The sequence below is a fragment of the Perognathus longimembris genome, chromosome 4 (assembly GCF_023159225.1).
Source record: "Perognathus longimembris pacificus isolate PPM17 chromosome 4, ASM2315922v1, whole genome shotgun sequence".
Lineage (NCBI taxonomy): Eukaryota > Metazoa > Chordata > Mammalia > Rodentia > Heteromyidae > Perognathus > Perognathus longimembris.
The window spans coordinates 78588660-78606641 of NC_063164.1; the positions used below are offsets into that span (position 1 = coordinate 78588660).

At 32.5% G+C, this 17982-nt stretch overlaps 1 protein-coding gene across 1 annotated transcript in view; it reads left to right on the forward strand.

Annotated features, from left to right (window-relative positions):
• Positions 1-17982, forward strand: part of Lrp1b (LDL receptor related protein 1B) — a 1711024-nt gene that overhangs the window by 797896 nt on the left and 895146 nt on the right. Inside the window, exon 4 of the mRNA XM_048345540.1 lies at positions 17839-17958. Coding sequence (XP_048201497.1) covers positions 17839-17958 — 120 coding nt within the window. The remainder of the gene's footprint in view (positions 1-17838; positions 17959-17982) is intronic.

Genomic DNA, 17982 nt, shown 5'->3' on the forward strand with positions numbered 1-17982 from the left:
TTTTGTCTCCTTTGTTTATCTGTCTTTGGGGGGAAGGGTAAAGAGGAGCACAGAATGGGTGGGGCAAAGAGTGAATAAATGCCACAGGGACACACACTGGATACTCTGTAGAAAATGTACTATACAACTTGTGGGTAGGAAAGGGAGGGAAAAACTTGGAAAAAGCAAAGAAAGAAAGGATGCTGTTCAAAAACAAAAATATACTCATTACCTGAAAAATGTAACTGTAATGCTTCTGTATATCAAGTTTAAAATAAAATGCATGAAATAAATGTTTACTATGCAACACAATGCTTTGCAAAACATAAAATGATGTAACTCAAATCAGATTTTAGTGAATACATATCACTTATATCTAGAAACTGAATTTTTCTGTAACATTGGAATATCTTTAAGTATGAAACTTAATCCATATCTTTTTTTCCCTTTATTGTCAAAGTGAAACTCAAAGAGGTTACATTTTCCTATGTAATGAAATGAGTACATTTGTTGTTAAACTTGCTAACCCCTTCCTCATTTCTCCCACCTACCCCCTTCCCCTCTCTCCCCTATGAGTTGTACAGTTGGATTACACCAAATGGTTTTGTAAGTATTGCTTTTGGAATCACTTGTCTTCTTATATACAGAATATACAGTATCTAGGGTACTAAGATCACATACAGTGATGGCGGGGATAAAACCACAGGAAGGGAATATGAGAGAAACAACAACACACAAAGAAAGTATAGTTTCACTTAGCATGTTGAAAGTAATTACAACAATGATATAACACTTGTTTCCATAACGTGGAGTTCATTTCACTTAGCATCATCTTATATGTTCATAAGGGCATAGCTATTGGGCTATTGTAATCTTCTGCTATGACTCGCCTAAACATGTATTAATTATTCCCTGTGATGGAAACCATCGACTCCATGTTTCTTTGTGTCTGGTTCACTTCACTTAGTATAGTTTTTTTTCCAAATCCTTCCATTTCCTTATGAATGGGGCAATGTCATTCTTTCTGATAGAGGCACAGAATTCCATTGTATATATGTACCACATTTTCCTGATTCACTCATCTACTGAGGGGCATCTGGGTTGGTTCCATATTTTTGCAATGACAAATTGTACTTCAATGAACATTGTTGGGCTGGTGGCTTTAGTGTGATATTACTTGTAATATTTTGGGTAGATGCCAAAATGTGGGGTTACTGAGTTGTAGGAGAGTTGTATGTTTAGCCTTCTGAGGAACCTCCACACTGTTTTCCAGGGTGGTTGAACAAGTTTACATTCCCACCAACAATGTAGTAGGCTTCCCTTTTTGCCACATCTCCTCCAGCATTTGTCATTGTTAGTTTTCCTGATATTGGACATTCTTAATGGGGTGAGGTGGAATCTCAAATTTGTTTTGGTGTGCATTTCTTTCTTAGCCAGCGATGGAGAGCACATTTTCATGTGTCTCTTGGCCATTCTAATTTCGTCTTCAGAGAGGTCTCTGTTTAGGTCTTTAGCCCACTTGTTTAGGGGGCCATTGGTTCTTTGAGGATTTGTTTGGAAGAATTTAATTTTTTGAGTTTTATATATAGTTTAGATATGAAGCCTTTGTCTGTTGTTTGGCCGGTAAAGAACTTCTGCCGATCTGTAGGCTTTCTGTTTATCTTGCAAGCTATGTCCTTTTCCATGCAGAAGTGCTGCAGTTTGATGCAGTCCCATTTGTCCAACCTTCCTTCGATTTGTTGTGTTTGGGGGTCTTTATTAAGGAAGTTTCATCCTGTGCTAAGGAGCCGAAATGTTTCTTTTATTCCTTCTTGTAGTGTTTTCAGGGTATCTGATTTTACTTTGAGGTCTTTGATCCATTTGGAATTGATTTTTGTGCAGGGTTATATATAAGGATCTAGTTTTAGTTTGTTACAGGTGTTGAACCAGTTTTGCCAGCACCATTTGTTGAAGAGGCTGTCTTTCTTCTATTCTATTATTTTTAGCTCTTTTATCAAAGATTGAGTAGCCATAGTTCTGCATGTTCATTTCTGGGTCTTCAATTCTGTTCTATTGGTCCTCAGGCTTGTTCTTGTGCCAATATCAAGTTGATTTTATTACTATAGCTTTGTAAAACAGTTTGAAGCTTGGTATTGTAATTCCTCCAGCACTGTTCTTTCTACTTAGGATTGTTTTTATATTTGTTTTGTTGTTGTTGTTATTGTTTCTTTTGGCCAGTCCTGGGGCTTGGACTCAGGGCCTGAGCACTGTCCCTGGCTTCTTTTTGCTCAAGGCTAGCACTCTGCCACTTGAGCCACAGCACGACTTCTGGCCATTTTCTGTATATGTGGTGCTGGGGAATTGAACCCAGGGCTTCATGTATATGAGGCAAGCTCTCTTGCCACTAGGCCATATCCCCAGCCCTGTTTTTGCTATTTGGGCTTTTGTTGATGTTGTTGTTGTTCCATTTTGTTGAATTTCTGGATTGCTTCTTTTATTTCATTAAAGAATGGTGTTGGGGTATTGCATTGAATTTGTAGATAGCCTTTGGCATTTTGACAATGTTAATCCTTCCAATCCAGGAGCATGGGATGTTTTTCTATTTTCTTAGTTCTGCTTTAGTTTCCTTTGTCAGGTTTTTAATGTTCTCATCATAGAAGTCTTTCATTTCTTTGTTAAGGTTATTCCTAAGTATTTTTTTTTTTTGTTTTGTTTTTGAGACTATTGCAAAAGGAGTTGCTTTCTTAGTTTCAGCCTTGCTCTTCATGTTTTTGGCATATAGAAAAGCCATTGATTTGTTAGGATTTATTTTGTATCTTGATACTTTTCCAAAGTTTTGAATCAGATCAAGTAACTTGGGGGTTCTTTAGATACAGGACCATGTCGTCAGCAAAGAGAGAGAGAGAGAGAGAGAGAGAGAGAGAGAGAGAGAGAGAGAGAGAGAGAGAGAGTTTATTTAATTCTTTTCCTGTTTGGATCCCCTTTATGTCTTTCTCTTGCCTTATTGCTCAGGCAAGGAATTCTAATACTATGTTGAAGAGGAGAGTAGAGAGTGGACAACCTTGTCTTGCTCCTGATTTTAGAGGAAATGGTTTCAACTTTTCATCCTTAAGAAGAATGTTTTCTGTGGGTTTGTCATAGACAGCCTTAATTATATTTAGGATGTTCCCTGGAATCCTATTTTCTCCAAAGCTTTTAGCATAAATGGGTGCTGGATTTTATCAAATGATTTTTTTTTTTTTTTTTTTTTTTTTTTGGCCAGTCCTGGGACCTGGGCTCAGGGCCTGAGCACTGTCCCTGGCTTCTTTTTTGCTCAAGGCTAACTCTGCCACTTGAGCCACAGCACCCCTTCTGGACATTTTCTGTATATATGGTGCTGGGGAATTGAACCCAGAGCCTCATGTAGAGGAGGCAAGCCCTCTTGCCACTAGGCCATATCCCCAGCCCTATCAAATGCTTTTTAATCCACATCTTTTTTTTTTTTTTTTTTGGCCAGTCCTGGGCCTTGGACTCAGGGCCTGAGCACTGTCCCTGGCTTCTTCCCGCTCAAGGCTAGCACTCTGCCACTTGAGCCACAGCGCCGCTTCTGGCCGTTTTCTGTATATGTGGTGCTGGGGAATCGAACCTAGGGCCTCGTGTATCCGAGGCAGGCACTCTTGCCACTAGGCTATATCCCCAGCCCTTAATCCACATCTTTTAACAATTAAGGAACTGTGGTATAAATCACATATTCCCAATATTTAAAAATATTCATATGATCTAAGTATCTTTTGTCAAATTGTAAGTGACAGATCCTTATAAAGAGAACGTTTCGAGCTGATAATGTGGCTTAGTGGTAGAGTACTTGCCTAGCATTCATGAAGCCCTGGGTTCAATTTCCTAGTTCCACAATAACAGAAATATGCAGAAATGGTGCTGTGACTCAGGATATTGAGTACTCGCCTTGAGCAAAAAGAAGCCAGGTACAGTGCTCAGGCTCTAAGTCCCAAGACTGGCTAACAAACAAATAAACAAGCAAACAAACAAAAAAGATTAAGTTTCTTAGGAAACTCTATTTTGAACGTATTCAAGATAACAAAATGCCTTGGTATTGATTCTGTTCAGAATTACTTTATTGGATGTAAGGAATATGGGTACATCAATAAACTCTGAAATATATGTCTATGGATAAGATATACACATTTAGAGATATTTTTAACTGACTTTGAAATGTCCATTGTAAATGCTGCTTATAGGTATATTACAGTGTATTTCTTGATTCTTGTAACTGTATTTTTTGTTAGAAAATCTGTCTTTGAGGGAAATGTATTTGACGGAAATACATATTTAGAAATAAGAGTGATTGCATTGCCTTACAGATAAGTAGTGTTGAAGAGACAAATGATATACCTTACACCCATAAATGGAGATATATGTCCTCAGAGATGCTTCTGTTCCACTTGGCTTAAAAAATGGCATTTTGCATTTGTTTGGAGGCAGGCTGATCTTGAATTGAGTATTTGGGATTATTCTTTCCTGGACTTGGGAAATGATCCACCTGCTACACAGTACAATCCCTTAACATGAATTCTTAATTTATTCCGAAAGGAAAAATTAAAAGACTTCATGTCTCATAAATTTCAGAAAACTGGCTCTAGTATTTGATTCTTTTTGTTTGTTTTCTTATTGATAACTGTGATATTATGGCAGCTCCAAATATTTTATATTGAGTCAAAGGTAAGGGATTTTGCTGAATCAGAAATCAAATGAATTCGAATGGTTAAGCACCTAAGATTTCTTATAATTTTACTGGGCTGTATTTACATATATCTTACCAGGGCTTCAAATTTTATATCTTCAATAGGTTCATGTTACAGTAAGTATAACACTGTGTATGGCCAGAAGCAGTGGCCAATGTTACTTAAGATCTGTGCCAGATAAACAAATAAATGTGTAACAATCTTAAAACACACACACACACACACACACACACACACACACAACACTTCAAACAAATACTAGTGTATATGGCATTATTTCAAAACACTTGATGGTTTATACCAATTTGATCATACCAATCCAGTTATTTTATAATCCACTATACCCACTGACATTTTTCATATAAAATAGCTGATGATTTCCCAATTAAAGAAATAATTTCTACTCATGTTTCTTCAGATAACCTTTGTTTTCTATGCTTTATTTATAAAGCAACAGAGAAAATTGTAATGAATGTTCATTGCCGAAGGCTGTGTGAAATCTTGAAGATAATAGTTTTTCTTATTTCATTATTTATAAACTTAAAAACAAATACAAATTATTTAAACTCCCTGAGCCTTGATTTCTTCATCCATAAAGTTAGAAAAATAATACTAACTCACCTTGTAGATTTGCAAGGCTCCTGAGAAGCATGTATGCATGGAAAGAACAGCATTTGGAATATTATTATCACTACTAAGTAGCACTTGTGTAAGGAGGGAAAGTGGAGGAATAATTAAATATATCTCCATCTATATTTATTTATTTACTTACAAGAAACAGTTCATTCATAAATTGCATGTGTTAACACTCAAAATGTAGATTATTTGGAACTTATTAATTGGACAGTTACCTTTCTAATTTGAGGGTACCTATAATTTAATACTGCATTATACTATTATTCATTCTTATCTGCATCAAGTATAGTAAGGACACTTTAAGAAAGCTTTCATTTGAGAGACAGGCCATTATCTATTGAAATGAAGCAAATTTTTCTTATGGAGAAAACTTTGTTGGTTAATGCATGTAATTGAAATTTACTTGATCTTATTAGATGAAAGCCAATAGGGTAATATATTGATGTTACAAATATTACATATACAAAGACCATTTTTAACATTATTATATATTAAAGCTATGTGTTGAAGTACTCTGTGTTATTAAATGATGGTCCAAAAGTAAACATGATTAATGAGAGTTGAAATAAATGAAAATAATGGCAGTAGTAATATATTCCAGGATTATTTTATAATTTATCAGATTATTACACATCCAGATATTGTTTCTATGCGATTTTAATTCTTTCACAGATATACCACTATTGGTTTATCTTACTTTTATGTTTCTTAAAAGTGTTAGTGCCAAAACCTTTTCTGGTAAAGAAATTGAAGAGACACAATGTTCGAAAAGAAATGTACTCATTGCCTGACTTTGTAACTGTATCCACTCTACATCACCTTTACAATAAAGTAAGATATTATTGAAAAAATAAAAGAAAGAAGTAGTTAATTCATAAATTGCATGTGTTAACATTCAAATTGTAGAGTATTTGGAACTTATTAATTAGACAGTTACCTTTCTTATTTGAGGGCACCTCTAATTTAAAATAGTATTATACTATTACTCATTCTTATCTGCATCAATTGTAGTAGGGACACTTTAGAAAAGCTTTCATTTGAAAGACAGGCCATTATCTATGGAAATGAAGTAAATTTCTCTTAGGGAGAAAACTTTGTAGGTTACTTCATGTAAAGGTAAATTACTTGATCTTATTAGATGAAAGCAAATATGGTAATATATTGATGTTACAAATATTAAAATGTGTTGAGAATACAAGTTCAACTCATTCAACATATTTGCATTCATTTTTTAAAGATACAAATGTAGTAGTCTATAAAGTCTTTTTTTTTTTAACAGGAGTTTGGCTGGACATTCTGGTTCACAAAGCACCTGTGACCACATCTTTTCCCTCTCACTAATAAATACAAACAAAAGTCCATATAAAGTTAAAGTGCTTTCTTTTCTTACTTTACACACTGGAATAAAAATATTTATCCTATGTATTTATATATTGCCTACATATCCTCTAAATTTAAAGATACAAATTTAAATTTAAAAGTTGGAAAAATACCATAACATAAAATACAAAGTTCTAAGTATATATCAGATAAATAGAACTCTATACAAAACATAGAAAAATAAAATTTTCATAACTATATAAAGTCAAATAACTATAATGACAATCAGAAGTGTTTTTTGCCTAGTAAGAGAATTTTAAAATATATAAAACAGATGATCATAAATCATGATGAAAGATTGAATGCCCCTTTGGTACCAATTAGATTATTACAAATGACCTCATAACCAATATACTATGCTACTAAAAAATAATACATTTTAAGTGTTTTAGAGTATGTAAAGGATATTCTATGACCATAGGAAATAAATTAAATAAATAGCAATACGAAATTTATGACTGTCAATATCATTAAAATAAATATCGGTAGTAAATATTCTGTGTATCAAAGAAGAAAAAAATAGAAATTAGTTTGTAGGAATAAAAATAATTTAATTGTAGTTGGTAATGTGATATTATAACTTTTATGTTTATGATAAAAATGAAAGAAATATGTACACTTAATAATTTATTCTTTAAGACAAGTAAAAATAATGGCAAGGAAAAGTCTAAATGAAAATGAGCATAATAATGTATAGAAGCAAACAGAAACGAATAGTAGATATTATTATCTAAATTCAGTATTTGGCTCCTTGAAGATTAACAATGTGTGTAAACTCTAAGTTAAAATGACAATGACAAAAATGATATACAAATTTTCAGAATCAGGAATGGCAGAAAAATTAAATCAAGACATAAATTTATCTTCTCTCCAACATGATTTTTTTTCTAACTACTCAGGGCTGTTTAAATTTAAATTACTTAAAACTGGGTAAATGTATTATTTAATTAACCCATAACATTAGCCTTTTTTTTTTCAAGTATTCAATAACAGACCTGGCAGGTAGCTACCATTTTGGCAGGGCAGGTACAGACAATCTGCATTGTAATAGAAAATGTATTTTAAAAAACTTCTCTTGAAAGGAAAATAATAGAATTCTTGAAACTTTTAATGTGACAAATTTAGTATATAATGTGACAATTTAATATAAGTGAATAGAATAAAAGAAAACATGATCTTCATATCTATTGGAAATGATACATTTGTAACCCCAAAACTTGCCAAAGAAAATCCTAGTTCAATTGACTTTGTTTGTTCAAATATTTAAGGAAAACACAAAAAGTCAACTCATTTTTTAAGGTTAGCCAAACATTAGTAGCAAGACTTTATAGTAGCATTGCCAAATGCTGTTGACAAAGAGCCCTTTTGAATAAAGATACAAACCAGCTCATAACAAAATATCAGCCCATATAGACTTGAAATAAATAGGACTTTTCTTAGAAATGCAAGATTTATTTTACATTCATAGAAGTCATTCTTATAACAATTTTTTAATAAAGCAATTAAACAGCTTTAAAATATAGGGAAATTTAGAATAACACATTGAGCGTATATTTCAATGAACTAAGAAATGTATAATCACCAACAATGCACATACAGTGATAAGTTGAATGCCTGGTGCTTAATATGAAAAACAAGGGAAAAAAGGACTTCTTATCTTTCTACTCAATACTGCATTACTCATTAATATAAAAGTTGAAAAAATAATATTTTCAGAGAAGATATAAAATCACCAGTATATGCATGAAATAGAATGTGTATATAACATTCTAATGATTCTATAAGCTAGTATTTGAATTTAGTGCTGTCCTAGAATATAAGGTTCATATTTATATTATAATTTAATTTTATATATTCTGTGCTAGTAGCGCATGCTTCTAATCCTATCTCCTCAGGAGGATGAGATTGAAAATCGTAGTTCTAAACCAGCCAGAACAGGCAATTCTGTTAGGCTCTTATTTCCAATTAAACATAGAAAAAGCCTGAAGGTGCTCTGGTGCTCATATAGTAGAATAGTAGCCTTGAGCAAAAGGAGCTCAGGGAAAGTACCCAGGCCCAGAGTTCAAGCCCATCATTGAAGACAAGGAAAAAAACAAAGGACAGACCTAAAGATTTTACAATGTTTGATTTAAAGATAATTTTAAAATTTGACTTTACTCAAGTCCAGTACTAGCCTAATGGTTGATGAATATATCAATGGAACAGAATAGAATAGCTAAAAATAGACTAAAACTTATGCAATCATTTATTTTTTGACTAAACCTATCCAATACAAAAGAGATTCTTGTCACAAAAATTGTTTGAGGGCTGGGGATATAGCCTAGTGGCAAGAGTGCCTGCCTCGGATACACGAGGCCCTAGGTTCGATTCCCCAGCACCACATATACAGAAAACGGCCAGAAGCGGCGCTGTGGCTCAAGTGGCGGAGTGCTAGCCTTGAGTGGGAAGAAGCCAGGGACGGTGCTCCGGCCCTGAGTCCAAGGCCCAGGACTGACCAAAAAAAAAAAAAAAAAAAAAAAATTGTTTGAGAACTAAACAGCCGTATGGAAGGTAATAAATGAAAACAATAAGTATGGAAAGTGATAAATGAGACTCTATCTTTAATTTACATTAAAAACAAAAGCAATTGTAGTGAGATCTTAATCCTGTTCATATAAACTAAAATCATAACACATTTAGAAGAAAACTTTCAATTGTATCTTTGCTCAAAAATATTCATAACTCTAACCCCTCTGTACATCACCTTGACAATAAAATTTAAAAAATTATTCACAATGAGATTTGGGAATGAAATAGAGCTAATTTTCTTCACTCATTTCTACAAACTTCCACAGAAAGCCCTCATTTTTATAATAAATAATCAATAGTTACGTGAATAATTCTTGTAAACTCTGTGTCACCCCAATCTGTCATAGCACATTTCTCTAAGTTACTGTTTCTAACCTACTCACTGGCTCCATAGTAAATTATGACTCATCAGTTCACACTAACATAAATACTTAATACAGATTATTTCTCATTCAGTTCTTTATGAGTCAATAATTGCTGTACTTTCAATACTTAACTTTTCTATAAATTACTTTCTGATTTGTCACTGCACAGATGGAGAAAAATAATACAAATGTAGACACTTAGACCATTATGTAATTGTAAGACTTCAAATTCCTCAGGAATACTTCAGTGTTCCCTGACTCAGCAATCATTTTTGAGATATAATATTCTTATTTTTAGCTAACCCCCACCCTGTTATACTCATCTTCCTTAGTTCACATCTGATATCATCTACTTTTCCAAGAAAATACAGAAACTAAACATAGACAACAAGAGAACAAGGAGATAACATTCAGTCATCCTAATAGTATTCCCTTACCATTTTAGTCAGAATACATGTTTTTCCCCCCTTTAAAAAAAATCAGTGGGGTTGGAGCCAGGCTCTGATGGCTCTTGTCAATAATCCTAGATTCTCAGGAGACAGAGATTGGAGTATCAGTGTTTAAAGCCAGCCTGGGGAAGAAAGCCCATGAGACTCTTAGCTACAGTTAACCCCCTTTACAAAATCTTCCAAAATGCCCCTTGTATTTTTTTTTTCTATTTAAGCCTCCTAATACTCTGTTTTAGCACATCTTATTTATTATTGTAATTACTTATTTACATGTCTTTATTTTTATATCTGCAAATGATATTAATGCAGATATCTTACAAATACCTTAAATATTCAATCACTGATTTAAATCAACAGCTAGAATAATATATAAATATAGATGTACACTGATTTAGCTTATGACATAACACTTCACAGTGGTGTAAAACCAACACATATATAGTAGAAACTACTTGGAATATTAAATTTCATCTTGTCCTCTATTGATGAATGCAGTAAGATGCTCTCTCGTGAGCAGCTCCCTACAAGCCATTGAAACTCACAAGTGATAAAAACAAGCAAACAAACAAACAAACAAAAACAGTATTTTGTTTTACAAAGCTCTGTTGTTCAATAGGTTTGGTCTATTAATGATATCCTCCAAACTATTTTCAATTCATGATGAATTTATAATGTCATATAAGTTCATTATAACTCAAGAAACATCTGTACTGTTTTATCATATATAGCCCCACTAGCTTTTCAATTTTGTTTCCAAATATTTACATTCTTAACAACTCCACACATACTAGACATTTGTAACCAATTGATTCTTGAGTATTTGTTATGGGAATTTTTTTTCTTCCTGTGTTGGTCATATTTTGAATCATTCCTGAAATGATGGATTTTTCAATAGTTATAAATGTCATTAAAATTTGCTCACTCTCTTCTGAGTCATGTTATTCCCTCTTCTTTTGATCTTTACTACCAATTCTAGTGCTGGGATATACTTTGTAATCATTGTTATATATGCATATAAGTATATTTGCTTTTAAACCCAACATTTCTGGATGATATAGATATGATACAGCTATACATACATGCATGAATATAATCATTATCTTCAACTTTAGAAAGGCCATAACATGTAAGAAAAGTATTTTGTCATAAGAATTTTCAACATAATTGATTTTTTTAAATTATGAACTATGTTTTCATATCTATGTATTTACATTCGGCTGAATTTCTAAAACTCATTATTCTTTCTGCATTTTTCCTAAAAATATAGATATCATTATCCTGAACAGTTGTAGACTAGTGGTTATTTATATTATGACTAGCACTGACACAAAGAATGTTACTATGTGCTTATATACATTCGACATTTAATCCTTCCAATAATGCTACTGACAATTCACAACTGGTAATTACACACTTTTTTTTTTTTTTTTGCCAGTCCTGGGCCTTGGACTCAGGGCCTGAGCACTGTCCCTGGCTTCTTCCCGCTCAAGGCTAGCACTCTGCCACTTGAGCCACAGCGCCGCTTCTGGCCGTTTTCTGTATATGTGGTGCTGGGGAATCGAACCTAGGGCCTCGTGTATCCGAGGCAGGCACTCTTGCCACTAGGCTATATCCCCAGCCCAATTACACACTTTTAAAACAATGAATTTGCCAGGCCATTCCATCACTATAACTTAGTTTACATGATACACACATCTATCCGCTGTCTATTTATCATCATTATGAACAGATATCATGAGAAAACTCCTTAAATATAAAAATGTACAAACAGAACTTAAAGAGTGAATTATACAGACATACCCAAATATACTTACCAACGAAATAACTGATGTTTAGCAGGACCAGACATTATTTTTTTCCTCCTGAAAGATACGCAAAGTCAATATTTTAATGATCTGCTTACACATAAGAAACAAAGATTTGAAGGACCATACAACCTGTGCAAGTAGTTTGTAAATGATATAAATCAACATGTTATCAAGTACATCTTAAAAATCATACTACACTGCCTTTATAGCAACTTATTGCACATCTCTCAGTTTTTTTATACTCTTTTCATTGTATTACTATATAGCTGGCTGTTTAACAATACTCTGCTATCTAAAAAATCTTCCAGATACATTATGATTTTAGCATTTATAGATATATTCTATATGCAAATGTTATTAAGAACTCTGAATCTATCAGATAGTGTTCAATTGCATGGCTTTGTAGCACATCTGTTTTATTGTCAAATTAGTGATTGGCATATTTACACTGAATTTGTGCTCTACTTAAATCCATATATCCATCACAATGCTTATCCAGAAATTCAAATTCCTCTCTGCTAATTCTGTATTTGATACTCTAGACAGAACTATGAGCCCAGGTGGAATAACCAAGATCATTACATTTTTGTCACACTCTTTCTCATGTAACAGGAAAAGCTACTCAAAATAAATACTAATTTAAGATAAAAGTCAGCTGCATTATTTCCACCCCATGATGGAAATCTATCAATCAATCATTTGCTATCAGACAAAAAGCAAATGAGAAACTTCTGCTTATGAAAGTTCTGGGTTCTGAAATTTCTGTTTATGAAAATAAGACTCAGAGTGCCGTAAAGTACAATTTGATTCTGCCATAGAAATATACCTCTAAAATTTGGGAATATAAAGTAAGAAAAGCAAAGACTATTTGATCAGAACTGTCTAGATAGTAATATCTTGTGTATAAACACTGAGTAATATAAAAGAAACTAATACTATTATTAGATCAGGTAAACCCATGAAATTATAAATCAGCAAAAAAGAATACAAAATTCTTTGATGCTTTTCATTTAAAGGATTGAGTACAAACATGTGCTGACCTGTATCTAGAAAACTTTCTAATCTATTTATCACATTCATTATGCCAAAATGAAAACAACTTGTTTTCTTTCTTATTTTGTTGTAGATTTTACAAAATATGTATAGCATTTGATTTACTTAGCAAAATTTAACTTCATGTGGATAAGAAAAACAAACACAATTTTAATTTGGATTAGCAGTTATCCCCCTCCAAAAAATTAAAAAAGAGGCCTTTGTTTTGAAAATTCACACTCTATTTGTTGATGCTATTTGAAGAGTTTCTAGAAAGTTTAAGAGGTAGGCCTAGCTAGAGAAAGGTGGTCATCTGTCTGAAGGTTGTGTCTTACCTCATGTTTTACCTATCTCTGCTTACAGGCTTCCATAAGGTAACCCCTCCTAATCACCTGCTATGGTGGCCAAGATGTTTTGCCCATATTCTTGGGTATGAGGTCAAGCAATAATAGACTGAGAGCTTTCAAAAAATTCAATAAAAATAAACTTTCCTTCATTAAGTCCTACTATTATGTATTTTGTTTTTCACGTTAGTGACAAGTCCAACACACATGCTTCTAAAAAAACTCACTGTTTCAGAAAATTCATGCAACAGAAACTTGTTCTCACTCAAAAATATTAATATTTTTGATCTTGTGTGTTTAAACTAATGTGAATAGTGCTCTGTTAAAAACAAGACTATCATGAAAGACTATAATATTCATCTCTGGTATTTTTATTTGTCTAACTTTGAGCATAGTCAATGGACTGGGACTTGACAAAGTGGTAACAGAAAACACTTTTTATCTGATATGCATTGTTTTATGCTTGTGTAGGAAATAAAATATTTGGTCATTTGTGAGCTAACTTCATTGGAGTCCTGCCTCTTGGGGCTGTTTTGTAACTGAAATGTGGAAACTAGAATGATGAACACTTAAACTATTTCTTGTCATGCTTACATGGCTTAGAATGACTAAAACCAAGATTAGAGACAAGCTACTTTTGCTCCGCAATTAAGCTCCTTATATAAAGAATGCTATCACTACTCAAGAAAATAAAAAGATAGATGATGAAAGAAAACTCAGATTTGGTATGAATTAATTTTCATCTCTCTAGGGTCCATCTTACTACTCCCTAGTAGTAATACTTAATAATTTATTTCTCAAATATGTTTCTAAATCAAAGAATGGTTTAGAGATTAGATGCCTATAAACTACACACTACTTAGAAACCATGATCTTGCATTATACACATACATATGTATGTATACATATGATTTTGATAATATAGTCTTTTAAATTGAACAGGACAGAAAAAAATGTTAGAAATGTAATAGGACCATGTGAATCTGTGTTAGGAAAAATATTTATCAATTGAACTCCACTAAATTCCCAAACTTCTTATACATTACTCCAAATGACAGTTCTCCTTTGTGATAATGCTGAATAATATAGATTTGATAGCATGTTTACACATCTATGTTCACTTGCTTATTATCCCTTATATAATAGCAATCTTTCTATGTCAGTATAAGATACATATTGGTTATAATTTCTCATGAATCAGTGACATCTGCATGAAAGGAACAATGTTAAATCTAATTCTCATTTGGAACTTCTGCAACTTTTTTTGATTCATTGATATAATATCCAAAATTTGTAAAAATAATAATAATAATTTTCTGTTCCCGGGACTTGAGTTGTGAGCCTCTATGAGTTTCTTTTTGTTCAAGATGAGCACTCGACCGCTTGAACCACAATGACACTTCTGGATTTTTTTGAGTAGTTTAATGGAGATTAGAGTTTCATGGACTTTCCTGCCTGGGCTGGCTTCAAACTTAGATCCTCTGGTCTCAGCCTTGAGTATCTAGGATTACAGGCATGAGCTACCCGCGCCTGGCTTGTGCAACATTTATTCTAACCTGTAGTTAAAAATATCTAGGATGACAAGAAATTATAACAATGATTGCTTGACTACAGGACATATCACGGTTCTAATTATTAAAGATTGTGAAGATCAGAACATGTATTAGAAACATGAACTTTGCATTCATACTGGACTTACTATGCATTTCTGTCACACATTTACTGTATAATTTTCAGTGAGTTATCAACTACCAGGCAAACCTCTGTGCAGTGTGAGATCACAAAGAGTTTACATATCTCCAGAACCTGATAGGTAACATTTTCTTACTTTATAGTAACTCATATAAATTAGAGGGTAATGTTTTTACACAGCAATTCCATTTATATGTTTTATAGACAAATCCAATCATTATGCTTTAAAAAGTATTAACATCTATTATTATATAATCATACTGTCAATATTCAAGCTTATAAATTAGAAATACTTAACATTTTTACCAAGAACTGGGGTTTAAATTCTGAACCTGATGCCTCTTAGTATATTTTTTTCTATCACTTAGCCACATTTCCATTTCTGGATTTTTAGTGATTAAATTAGAAGAAAGAGGAAAAAAAAAGTTTCTCTCAGACTTTTCTTTTCTAGGCTGGCTTCAAAGCATGAGCCTTAGATTTTAGTCTACCAAACATGAGCCATTAGTGTCCAACTTGTGATAGTTAACCTATATTTATTGAAAATGCATCAAGAACACTAGAAATGTATTGTCAAAAGTCAATAATTTAATATAAATATTTACTAATTGTTTCTTTAGTGGAAATTTTAAATTGAAGAGGGCATAGGTAGCTTCCAAAATCAAGTATAGGACTTATGATCCAGAAAAATAGGCTAGAGATATGGTGAGGTGACAGTGGAATGTAGATAGATTGGGAGAAATACCATGATTTCTGCCTTGGAGCACCCCAAATTTAGGTTTGTTAGAAGGAAAGTAGCCCTCCAATGGAAGCTGTAAAAAGAAGGAAAGCTATAAACATTATTCCTGGAAGAAGAATCATAAACACAGTAAAGAAAGAGATATCAACTCTGTAATATGCTGATAAAGAGATTTAGTAAGATGAAAATGAAGAAAGATTCATTGTACTTATTCACATGGGTGTCTCTGGCGACTTTTGCTTTAGGAGATTTTGTAAAATACTGGTAGTGAATGAATACTCATTGTATATGTGAGAAAAAAAAGAAAGATAAAAATGGAGGATTAAGAAACAGAGCAGAAGAGAAACAATGATTATACATCTATATATACAGTATATATATACACACATATATTACAATGCATGTAGTCTATATAATACACTGTATAAAATATAAATTGTTAAGTATTTATATATGAATATATTTATATACACTATGCACTGCATGCTATATATTCTATATACTATGCATGATTATGTAATATATAGTGCATGTTTATTTAAAAGAGAAATGACAAATTAAAAATAGTAGCTATGAGCAGAAGTGAGTTCTAGGGATTGTTTTTATAAATTGAAAATGTAAGCAACTTTGATGCTGAACATAGGATTCAGAAATTTTTTTAAAAGCTCTTATAAATAGTTAAGGCTACGAGTGCCCTATCATCTTAGTTGTAGTGTGAAAGTAGCCATAGGCAATATGTAAATAATGAGTGTAGTTTTGTTCTAATAAAAGTTAATTCCAACAATATAGATTTGCCTTAGTTTGCCAACCCTGAACTAATATAAACAGGAGGAGCTGGTGATTGGAAAACAAGTGGAACAGAGACCCTAGAGCAGGGAATAGATGAGATTTGTGCAGAGGAGTTGCACGGGAGCTTTGATAGTGAGTTCAAACTTATTTGAAAGGGAAGGGGAAAATCAACATGCACAGGTGAACTCATACAGAGTAAAGAAGATTTTAAAAATAGGTTTTTCAAAAAGTTGAAAAGAAACTGGACAGCAAAGTATGATTAATTTCTTTTTTTTCAAATTTTTATTATCAAACTGATGTACAGAGAGGTTACAGTTTCATACGTTAGGCATTGGATACATTACTTGTACTGTTTGTTACCTCGTCCCTCATACCCCCCTCTCTCCTCCCCCTTTCCCTTCCCCCCATGCAGTGTTTATAAGATGTTGCTAAGTGAAATTATTTTCTTAACGATATACTCAGAATTCAGTTTGGAATATTTTTATTTTAGATGTCTTTTATTTTCCCACAGTGAACTTTTCATTCACTTCGTATTATAATTTATATTTAGCTAAAGCACTAAGTTTATGGCAAATAACAACACATTTGGTTTATTTATTTTCATCTTCCCCTATGAAAAAAATGCTTAAATGCTATTGCTACAAAATTGTAATAATCCTACTTTTTGTCAGAATAATTAGCCATATATTCTATCTCAATACGTTCTTCTAGTTTAACAGCTCATTTTTCCATTAGAGATGATTTGTATTATGTCTTTTGCACTCTCATTTCATATTTTTAAGCATATATCATATTGAATTCTAATTTGCTCTGAGGCTTTGCAAAATTTTATTTCAATGGCATATTTCCTCTGAAACAGTTCAGATACAATGAAATAAAGTAAGTCCACTACTTGTATATTTTCTACCAATGGAAAAAATAAATAATTTATATGGAATATATTTACATTGATTTCTATGAAGGTTACACATGGATTGTTGAATCAAAACAATCCCTTGAAATATAGAAAATTGATTGACATGTAAATGCATTGATGGCAAAAACAACTGAGTTTACAATATTCCTCTTGAAATAATTTAACTTCCCCAGGTTTGGATAATTTTTTTGACTTTGAACATAGTGATATGCTAAAAATTGTAAGACAAATTGATCTTAACTACATTAATATTTCAAGCAAACCCAAATCAATGTACTTTGAAAGAGATAGTTTCTTCTGCATGTCAAGAAAAAATTATGGGAAAACAAAATCCATGATTAAAGTTATGCACTGAATATGGACAATATTTAATTTAAACCATATGTAGAGTCTAATATAATGATCAAATTTTTTTTTCCTCTACAGAATTGTTATCAAGTTGCCAGAAGCTAAATTGTCAGTATAAATGTGCAATTGTCAGAAACAGTACGAGATGCTACTGTGAGGATGGATTTGAAGTAAGAGAGGATGGGAGTAGTTGTAAAGGTAAGTAGGAAATGTAACTGTTTT